The 10,441-nt window shown below is 60.6% G+C and overlaps 2 protein-coding genes across 2 annotated transcripts; both read left to right on the top strand.

Annotated features, from left to right (window-relative positions):
* LOC136995526 (IgGFc-binding protein-like) lies at positions 1–3,515 on the top strand. The gene is made up of 3 exons (XM_067316793.1): positions 1–430; positions 1,141–1,739; positions 2,742–3,515. Exons 1-3 carry the CDS (start codon positions 1–3, stop codon positions 3,513–3,515), a joined length of 1,803 nt encoding a protein of 600 aa, XP_067172894.1.
* Positions 3,516–3,807: 292 nt separating this feature from the next.
* LOC106495890 (IgGFc-binding protein-like) lies at positions 3,808–9,675 on the top strand (the record flags this gene model as incomplete). The annotated part of the gene is made up of 6 exons (XM_067316792.1): positions 3,808–4,407; positions 4,503–5,073; positions 5,570–5,769; positions 7,148–7,528; positions 9,121–9,407; positions 9,531–9,675. Coding segments are annotated over 6 exons (2,046 nt in total), but the record flags the coding sequence as incomplete, so codon positions are not given.
* Positions 9,676–10,441: the final 766 nt, after the last annotated feature.

Raw genomic sequence — 10,441 nt, 5'->3', positions numbered from 1 at the left:
ATGGTGGCAGTGCCCAGCAGCTACTTCGGGGCCACCTGCGGCCTCTGCGGGAACTTCAACGAGGACGCGGACGACGAGACGACGCTTCCCGACGGCACCCGGGCCTCCAGCGTGGAAGAGTGGGTGGACAGCTGGCGAGATCCCACCTGCTGGGACTACTGCGGCGGGCAGTGTCCCAAATGCGACCGGGAGCAGCGGCGGGTGGTGGGCGACGGCGCTCACTGCGGCATGATGGACACGGCCGCCGAGGGGCCCTTCGCGGCGTGTCGCGCTCGGGTGAGCCCTGAGGACTATGTGGCCCGCTGCATCTTCGAGGTCTGCAGCTCTGGAGGGGACCCCCAGGCTCTGTGCCGGGCGCTGGAGACCTACGCGGCTGCCTGTGAGGAGCACGGAGTTGCCATTACTGGCTGGAAGGAGGCAGCGGGTTGCGGTGAGCTCGGCCGGTTGGGTCCCGGAAGACTTTTGGGGAGGTGGATGGGTGCCCACGTGGGAATTCCCACCTTGCTTTGAACACTCGGCAGATGCCACCTAACTCGATCCCATCAACGTGGCTCCCGTGGGTGACATGAAACCGGGTTAGGATCCCAGTAGCCACCCAAAAATAGCATTTTCCTCTTCCCACCCCCAATTTATCCCCTCCCGGTGTCCCATTCCTGCGGCATTTTGCTCCCCGTGGTCTCCACGTTCTCAATGGAGAGCAACAGGCAAGTCTACTCCTCCCTACAAATCTCTCCCAGCCACCAAGCGAGGTCCTCCCCAACCTCCTCAGCTCCAAACTCTTCTAGCAAAAGAGCCCTGGAGAGCAACACCGTCGGCAAATCTCCTCGCCTGTGGGGACGCGGGGACCCTCCCCACCTCCTTGGCTGGCCCGTGGTCTCCAAAGCCTCATGGAGAAGACCCAGGCTGCTGTTTGCATGCCCAGCTGCCCAAAATCCACCTTATCTGGCTTCAGATGTCCATAGCGTAGAGAAAAGTGGGTGGTTTTTCGCTCTAGCCGGCGCCGTGGGGTGGTTCAGATGCCCCAAATTGCTGCAGACGCAACGTAGATGTAGATGCGGCCGCACTGAGCCGATGTCTCCGCTGTAGGTGCCTCAAGTTCCCGTATCTAAGTAGGGTTTTATCTCCAATTCCTCCCACCAGCTCGGAGCTGCCCGCAGAACAGCCACTTCGAAGCGTGCGGCACGGCGTGTCCCGCCACGTGCGCGGCTCCGCGGGCGCCCGCATCCTGCGACCGGCCGTGCGCGGAGAGCTGCCAGTGCGACCAAGGCTTCGTCCTCGACGGCGGCGCGTGCGTCCTGGCCGAGAGCTGCGGTTGCGTCCACAACGGCCGCTCCTACAAGGCCGGGCAGGAGTTTTGGGAGGACGGGACCTGCCGCTCCCGCTGCAGATGCGACGCCGGCCGGGGCGAGGTGGTCTGCATGCAGGCCGCCTGCAAGGTCCACGAGAAGTGCACCACGGCGAACGGCGGCCACCGCTGCGTGGCCAACAAGTACTCCACCTGCATAGGGACCGGCGATCCTCATTACACCACCTTCGACGGGCTGAGGTTCGACTTCCAGGGCACCTGCATCTACCAGTTGGCCGCCCTCTGCGTCGAGCACCCGGAGCTGGTCCCCTTCCGGGTCCTGGTGGAGAACAACAACCGGGGCAGCAAAGCCGTGTCCTTCACCAAGACGGTGACCCTCGAGCTCTACGGCAATGTCATCACCTTGAGCCAGGAGCACCCACGCAAGGTCAAGGTAGGTGGCCGCCGGGGATCCCCGGCGATCGCATGGGGGTAGCAAAGCCGCTGCGTTTGGTGGCAAATCCCCTCTTTTTCTCCAACGCGGGACACGGATCGCTCTGTGGAGGCCCCCCCTTTCTGCCGGCCGTCTCCGGAGGGAGCCCCAAGCAGCTCGTTTGGGTTGAAATGCTTTATTTTTAGACACTTTGCTTGAAGTTCTCCTAAAAAAAGAACAAAAAAAAAATCGTTGCTGGTGCACTGGAAACAGAGCGGTTTTGCTCAAACGGAGCAAAAAAAAAATCCGCCAATAAGAGAAGCAAAATTACTTCCAAGTTCAACAGCGCTCGCTTTGCTCTGATTGCTTTTGTTTTCCTTCCCCCCCCTCCCAACACGGCTCTTCTGCTTTATAATTTCTCTCCTCTGGCAGCTGCAAAGTGACTCACGGCCCCTGGAAAAGCTCCAACTGCCTCCTCGCTTAGCGCTGCGCTTAAGTACACGTGCTCCGGCTCAGCCTTTATTGCGCTGAACGATGATGTTGTTTCAAGCCGGCGTAGACTCTAGGTGGGGCAGAATAGTTTTGAGAGCAAATAGCGCCCTGTGACCTCTCCCAAAGTTGTTTTTGCTGTCCGGCTGCCAAACCGAGAAGCTTCCCTTGAAGACCGGTTGTGCATTAAGGGAACTGCAGGTTGGATAACTGTCCGGATTAAGAGCCGAGGGGGATTTGGCGGGGTGGGTCGGCACTGGGATGTTGGAGATGTAGCTAGACCCTACACTACAGTTTCCATAAAACCTCCCAGATTCCGACTATTCGGTCTTTTCGTTATTCCCCAAAGCCCCAGGAGGTGGGAACCCTCTTGGACAGCCCTTGCATTGGCCCAGAAACCCTCTCCTCGACTTCCACCAGCTGCAAAATGTCTTGCAAAACCCCCACGGCTCCAGCGAGACCTTTGCAACCCAACCGCGATGGGGCTCCACTGGGACATAACCCACTGGTGACCCTCCACGGCCTCTTCCCCAGGTCAACGGCGTCTTCGTGGAGCTGCCGTTCTCCCACGAGGGCCAGTTCACCGTCTACACCAGTGGCGTCCACGGCTTCGTCCGCACTGACTTCGACGTGCGGGTGAGCTTCGACTGGTACAGCTACGCGCGGGTCATCGTGCCCCAAGCCTACGCCGGCGCCGTCTGCGGGCTCTGCGGCAACGCCGACGGCAACACCGGCAACGACTTCGTCACGCCGGACGGGCGCCAGCTGGCCGACCCCGTCCAGTTCGCCGACAGCTGGAAGGTGGCCGACGTCCCCGGCTGCTCGGCCGGTTGCACGGGCAACTGCCCAGTCTGCAACGAGGAGCAGAAGAAACTCTACCGCGGCGATGGCTATTGCGGGGTGCTCGCCCGGGCCGGTGGGCCTTTTGCTGCCTGCCACGCGGCCGTCGACCCCGCGCCCTTCCTCGAGGACTGCGCCTTTGACGCCTGCCAGTACAAGGGCCACCGGGACACCTTGTGCAGCGCCGTCGCCGCCTACGTCACGGCTTGCCAGAGCCAGGGCGTCCAGCTCCAGGAGTGGAGGACGCCGAACTTTTGCAGTGAGTGCGGCCGGAGCGGGTGCAACACCCGCTGCACCACCAAACGCCTCCAAAATTGGGTCCCAAAGCCTCCAAAATTGGGTCCCAAAGCCTCCAAAATTGGGTCCAGCTGCCCCATTTCCAACATCTCCTTCCGGCGACGGGAACGTTTCCTTGCAATCATTTGCTCCTCTCCCTTGGCTGTCCCGGATGTCGATGTGGGCAGATAAACTTGCTGAAGCAGGATTCATTCCTTCTTCATGCAAAAAAAGGCAAAATAAGGCAATGTCGCCCTCCTGAGGGACACAGGTGCTTTGCCACCAAAGATGCCTGCCCCAAGCTCCGTGGTGGCTGCTTTGGTCCTTACCACGAAGCTTCATGGTGGCTGCTTTGGTCTTCACCCTGAAGCTTCACGGCGGCCACTTCGGTTTTCACTCTGAAGCTTCATGGTGGCCACTTTGGTCTTCACCCCGACGCTTTAGGGGTGCAAATCCAAGCAGTTCTTGACGTTCTCCTCCCATTTTTCTCGCAGGCCCCGTGTGCCCCCGTAATTCGCACTACGAGCTCTGTGGGACCGGCTGCCCGGCCACGTGCCGGGGGCCGGCGGCCACCGAGCCTTGCGACACGCCGTGCGCTGAAGGTTGCTTCTGCGATGCCGGCTTCGTGCTGAGCGGGGACGAGTGCGTGGCGGCGGGCGAGTGTGGCTGCGAGCACCGGGGCCACTACTACAAGCTGGGCGAGGACTTCTACGCCGGGCAGTCGTGCCGGGAGAGGTGCCTCTGCCAGCCCGGCGGCGCGGTGGCGTGCCGGGAGACCTCCTGCGGGCCCCACGAGGAGTGCCGGGTGGAGCGCGGGGCGCTGGGGTGCCACGCGGCAGGCTACGGCAGGCTGGTGGTGGCGGGCGACCCTCACCACGTCACCTTCGACGGGCGCGCCTTCCACCTCCGGGGCTCCTGCACCTACGTCTTGGCGCGCCTCTGCAAGACGGACCCTCGGTTGGCCAACTTCTCGGTGCTGCTGGAGAACCACGGTTCCGGCCGGGCCAACGTGGTCCTCATGAAGAAAGTGGTCGTCTCCGTCCATGGCTACACCGTCACCATGGAGCGAGGACGGACGTGGGAGGTCATGGTGAGTCCGGGTGCACCTCTTCCACCATCAGCACGCGCGTGTGAAGCCCACCTCATGCTAAAATAGTCCATCTCTTCCTTTTGGGACAGATGAACGGCGAGCGCTACACGCTGCCGCTGGCCACAGGGGACAACAAGCTGCGGATCAGCCAGGAAGGGACCAACATGGTCCTCGACGCCGCCTCCGGTCTCCAGCTCCTCTACAATGCGGCCTCCTACCTCCTGGTCACCATCCCCAGCAGCTACCAGGGCCGCGTGTGCGGCTTAGGAGGCAACTACAATGGCGAGAAGGACGATGACTTCCAGCTGCCCAACGGGGCCATCACGCAGAGCATGGAGGAGTTCGTGGCCTCCTGGAAGGTTCCCACGGAGGACGGAATGTGCATGGACGGCTGCGGCGTCAACTGTCCCGTGTGCGATGCTACCAAGACGGCTCCTTTCCGCGCCGGGGACTCCTGCGGGCTCATCCGGGACCCGGCGGGACCCTTCGGGACATGCCACCCTCAAGTGAGCCCCGACGAGTATTTCAACCACTGCCTCTACGACATGTGCGCGGCCAATGGCGCCCGCGACACCCTCTGCCAGAGCCTCCAAGCCTACACGGCCGCCTGCCAAGCCGCCGGGGCCAACATTGGCGCCTGGAGAACGGCCTCCTTCTGCCGTAAGTGCCCAATTTGGCCATTTTTCTTTAATTTGGGGGCTGCACCAGAAAGACGCACAAGCGAGGTGGGTAAAATTACACAGGCAGCGTTGCCTTTGGGTTAAAAAAAAAGGCAGAAATGCTTTTAAATGCTCCCCAAAACAAGCTGATTTTCGCTTCGATAACCCGCTGGCTGCCAAAAGTGTCTTGAAAAGACAAAAAATTCCAGCTCGTCACCTCCAAAATGTCACTTCTCATCTCAAATCGTTAGGAAATGGGAGTCCTCCTGCTTTTGCATGGAGGTGACGCGCTCGTATGCAGATGTCCATAGCGCAGGTGACTTCGTTTGGAGCTAGAAGCAGGTTTGGGGCGTTCTGACGTCAACTGGAGCTGTCAGCAATGCCCCAGGGCCCTTGGTTGGACGGTGGTCACTCCCGCCTCCCATCTCCTGGAGGGTTGTCCCTTCCGTCACGCGAAAGCGGCCACCGCGGTGATGACGTTCAACCCTTCCCTCCAGCCCTCTCCTGCCCGCCCCACGGCCACTACGAGCTGTGCACCCGCTCGTGCGACTTCACCTGCGCCAGTCTCTCTGTCGCGGCCCCTTGCGGCCAGAGGTGCTTCGAGGGCTGCCAGTGCGATGATGGCTACCTCTTCGACGGGGCGGCCTGCGTCTCCGTGGAGCGCTGCGGCTGCATGCACCAGGGGCGGTACCTCAAGGTGAGGCTCAGGTCGCTTCGTCTGAGGACATGTGGCTTGGAGGATGCTGGGCTTGGAGGACGCGAGGCTTGGAGGATCCATGGCTTGGACAATGCATGGCTTGGAGGACATGTGACTTGGAGTTTCATGGCTTGGAGAATGTGTGGCTTGGAGTCTCATGGCTTGGAGGACATGTGGCTTGGAGCATGCAGGGCTTGGAGCATGCAGGGCTTGGAGGAGGCATGGCTTGGAGGATGTGTGGCTTGGAGGATGTGTGGCCTGGAGCATACAGGGCTTGGAGGACACTTGGCTTGGAGAACACTTGGGGCTTGGATGATGTGGGATTTGGAGGGGACACAGCTTGGAGGACACATGGGGCTTGGAGGACGCGGGTTTGGAGGACGCAGGGCTTGGAGGATGTGGGGTTTGGAGCTTCATGGCTTGGAGGACATGGGATTTGGAGGACACAGCTTGGAGGACACGTGGGCTTGGAGGACGCAGGGCTTGGAGGACGCAGGCTTGGAGGATGCGCGGCTTGGAGAATGCGTGGCTTGGAGGATGCGTGGCTTGGAGGACATGTGGCTTGGAGCTTCATGGCTTGGTGGACACGTGGCTTGGGACGTGGGGCTTAGATGATGCATGTCTTGGACAATGCATGGCTTGGAGGACGGGTGGCTTGGAGGACACATGACTTGGAGGATGCGTGGCTTGGAGGGGAGAACGCGGAGCTTGGAGGACACATGGCTTGGATGATGCATGGCTTGGAGGACACGTGGCTTGGAGCCTCATGGCTTGGAGAACACGTGGCTTGGAGGATGTGTGGCTTGGAGCATACAGGGCTTGGAGCACACAGGGCTTGGAGAACACTTGGGGCTTGGATGATGTGGGATTTGGAGGACACAGCTTGAAGGACACTTGGGGCTTGGAGGACGCAGGGTTTGGAGGATGGGTGGCTTGGAGGATGCGTGGCTTGGAGGATGTGTGGCTTGGAGCTTCACAGCTTGGTGGACATGTGGCTTGGGATGTGGGGCTTAGATGATGCATGGCTTGGACAATGTATGGCTTGGAGGACAGGTGGCTTGGAGGACACATGACTTGGATGATGCATGGCTTGGAGGGGAGGACGTTGGGGCTTGGAGGACACATGGCTTGGATGATGCATGGCTTGGACGATACATGGCTTGGAGGACACGTGGCTTGGAGGACACCTATATCCAAACAATCTCCTAAATTGCTTCGCTTGCTTGTTAACGACGACGAGGGCCGTTAATCCACGGCATGACACCAACTCCACCTCATTCACCTTCCGTGGAGCCTTCCTCTCCTCGGGCCTCATCTCCCTCCTCAACGGGCAGCAGATCGCCCAGGTCCCCGCCGCAGCAGCTCCTTCCTCTTGCAGGCCGCCGAGACCGTGCTCTCCAACAACTGCACCACCCGCTGCACCTGCCACCCGTCCCAGGGCCTCGCGTGTGAGGAGACCCGCTGCGGCCCGGAGGAGACGTGCGCCGCGAGGGACGGCACGTGGCGGTGCGTCCAGCGGGAAGGACAGTGCCGGCTGTCCCCCGGGGCCACCATGAGCACCTTCGACGGTGCCACCGGGCGGCTGCCGGGCAGCGGCACCTACAAGGTGGCGGCGCTGTGCGACGAGCGCTCGCCCGCCTGGTTCAAGGTGGTGGTGGAGGTGGGCGAGTGCCGGGGCGACGGGGTCCCCGCCGGCGCCGCCCTCTTCGTCTTCTTCCGCGACGCCCTCGTCACCCTCAACGCCGACATGGAGGCCTGGGTAAGCGGGTGGTGGGCGCCCCGGACGCCTGGGTCCCTCCCCCGGGTGGTTGGGTCCCCTTGGAGGGTGGGGTGGGACAGGCAGGCTTGGATGACTGGGACCTCCCCCCACATTCCTGGGACCCACCTGGAGTCCTGGGTGCCTCCCTGGAGACCTGGGTCCCTCCTGGACTCTTGGGTCCCCCTGGACGCCTGGGACCCTCCCAGATTCTTGGGACCTTCACAGACTCCTGGGTCCAACCTGGACTCCTGGGTCCCTCCTGGACTCCTGGGACCCTCCCAGACTCCTGGGACCCTCATGGACTCTTGGGTCCCCCACAGATGCCTGGGACCCTCCTGCACTTCTGGGACCTTCCCAGATGCCTGGGTCCTCCCTGGACTCCTGGGACCCTCCCTGGAGACCTGGGTCCCTCCTGGACTCTTGGGTCCCCCCCGGACGCCTGGGACCCTCCCGCACTCCTGGGACCTTCCCGGATGCCTGGGTCCCCCCTGGACTCCTGGGACCCTCCCAGATTCTTGGGACCTTCACAGACTCCAGGACCCTCCCAGATTCTTGGGACCTTCACAGACTCCTGGGACCCTCCCAGATTCTTGGGACCTCCTCAGACTCCTGGGACCCTCCCAGATTCTTGGGACCTTCACAGACTCCTGGGTCCAACCTAGACTCCTGGGCCCAACCTGGACTCCTGGGACCCTCACAGACTCCTGGGACCCACCCTGGACTCCTGGGACCCTCCCAGACTCCTGGGTCCCTCCCGGATGCCTGGGACTCTCCTGGACTCCTGGGTCCCTCCTCAATACCTGGGATGCCCCTGGACACTTGGGACCCCCCTCAAGCTCCTGGGTCCCTCCTGGACTCCTGGAACCTTCCCCTGGGTCTCTCCTGCACTCCTGGGTCTCCCCCTGGACTCCTGGGCCCACTCCGGACTCCTCGGACCCTCCCGGGTGTCCTAACCTCAGCTCTAAGGCTTCCTCGTGAGAGCAAAAGAGCCGCCGTCGGGCTCATCCCCTCTTAGGGTCGGCGTCCACCGTGGTCCAGCTCGGTCCCAGCTCCTCTTCAGTGACCGGCGCAGATTTCTATATTGAATTTGCAAGAGATGGTGCAATTCTTTGCCATTTGCAATTGTAATTTGCAAAAGACGTTGCAATTCTTTGCCATTAGCCGTTGCAATTTGCAACGTAGCTTGCAATCGTTTGCCGTTTACAATACACGTTGCAAGTCTTTGCCGCTTGCGGTTGCAGCCCGCGACACGTATTGCAATGACTTGCACCTTCCTATTGCAACTTCCAACATACATTGCAATAATGTGCAATTGCAATTTGCAAGATGCATTGCAATTCTTTGCCATGTGCAATTGCCGTTTGCAAGACGTTGCAATTCTTTGCCATTTGCGATTGCAATTTGCAATATATATTGAATATCGCAGCTGCAGTGGGGACGTCTGCGGGGAACTAAAGCCGAGAGCCTGGGTGGGATCTATCTCACCTTGCTTTAGGGACCCTTGTCCAAGGCAATTGCTTTAGGTGGCTTTTTGTCCCAGTGCAAAACCCAACGGCGACCTCTTGCATCCCCACATCCATCCGTCTCTCCAGGTGAACGGGATTTTCACGCGCCCGCCGGCCACCGTTTCCGAAGCCATCTCGCTGAGCGCGGCGGCGGGCAACGTCACCATCTCCCACTCCTCCGGCCTCCAGGTGCTCTTCAGCCCCAGCGGCGAGGTGACGGTGACCGTCGGCGCCCACCTGGCTGGCCGGCTCTGCGCCCCCTGCGGTGACTTCAACGGCGACGCCGGAAATGACCTGATGCTGCCTGACGGCCGGGCTGCCCGCAGCCTCGCCGAGGTGGTGGACGCCTGGAGAGCCAAGGACTTCGCCGGATGGTGAGTGCCGTCCCCCTCCAAACCCCCCCCCCCCCGCGACGCTACTTTTCCGCAAACCAGAGGGCAAAGAACGACCTCCGGGTCCGGCAAGGGCGTCTCCATCTTCTCTGGTTTTGTCCACAGCGACTGATGCACAAAACCGAGGAAATTACGCCCGTAAGTGGCTCGTCCCACCTTCGCATTCCCACCTCGCGCTACGAATTCGGCTGGATGAACCCTCCCTATTAAATTCCCCCCTCCCCGAGTCGGGTTTTTCCCACGCTGAGGCGCGGACCAGCGATGGGACGACCGGTAGAGACGTGCGCATGGAGAGCAGACATCCAATACGTTGGCTTTGCCCTAAAACGCCCGTAAAAGAGTCGCGTTTCGGCCCTAATCCAGAAGGTCACTTTGCCGAAAAAGGGAACGCGAGCCACGATCTAGCAGAAATAAGTAGCTCGGCGCTGTTTTGCGGGGTCTCTTCCACTTCGCTCTCCTGATCCCCATGAGAAGCAACCAGGGGCAAAATAATGGGGCTAAAACAGGCAGATTTGGTCCTTCTCGACCTCAATATCCAAAGAAATAGTGAAATTGGGGCTGGTCCACCACGACTAGGTGGTCACCAGTGGGACGTCTCAGCCCAAGGGTGGTGGGATTTGTGTTGCCTGGAGAGCTGTCTTCATTTAGACCTCAAAAGTTGGAGCGAAGCTCTACGGGTGGCCCATGTAGCTCATGGAGATAAGTAGATATTTGGGGAGAAGCACATGGATAAGGAAATCTGGCGATGCCCAAAGCCTTCTACTGGGAATAGGGTGATCCCGGAGGACCTCCCTCAGCTAGGAAGCGTGGCGTTAGGTCTGGGCTCTTCCCCTTCTCCGTTGGGTTCCTTCATTGTCTCTAGGCAGGCTGCTGCTTTTCTTATCTTCAACGTTGGCTCCTCCTGCTGTCCGTGTAACTTCTTTATCCCTCCGGCTTGAACGGGCTCCGGAGCCCCCTTTTACTTATCTAAGTCAAAGTTCACAGCCTGACGCCTAAGGCTGCAGCAAATTCGGCTA

Source organism: Apteryx mantelli, unplaced genomic scaffold, assembly GCF_036417845.1.
Source record: "Apteryx mantelli isolate bAptMan1 unplaced genomic scaffold, bAptMan1.hap1 HAP1_SCAFFOLD_122, whole genome shotgun sequence".
Classification (NCBI taxonomy): Eukaryota; Metazoa; Chordata; class Aves; order Apterygiformes; family Apterygidae; genus Apteryx; species Apteryx mantelli.
This window is presented reverse-complemented; position numbering and strand designations above follow the sequence as displayed.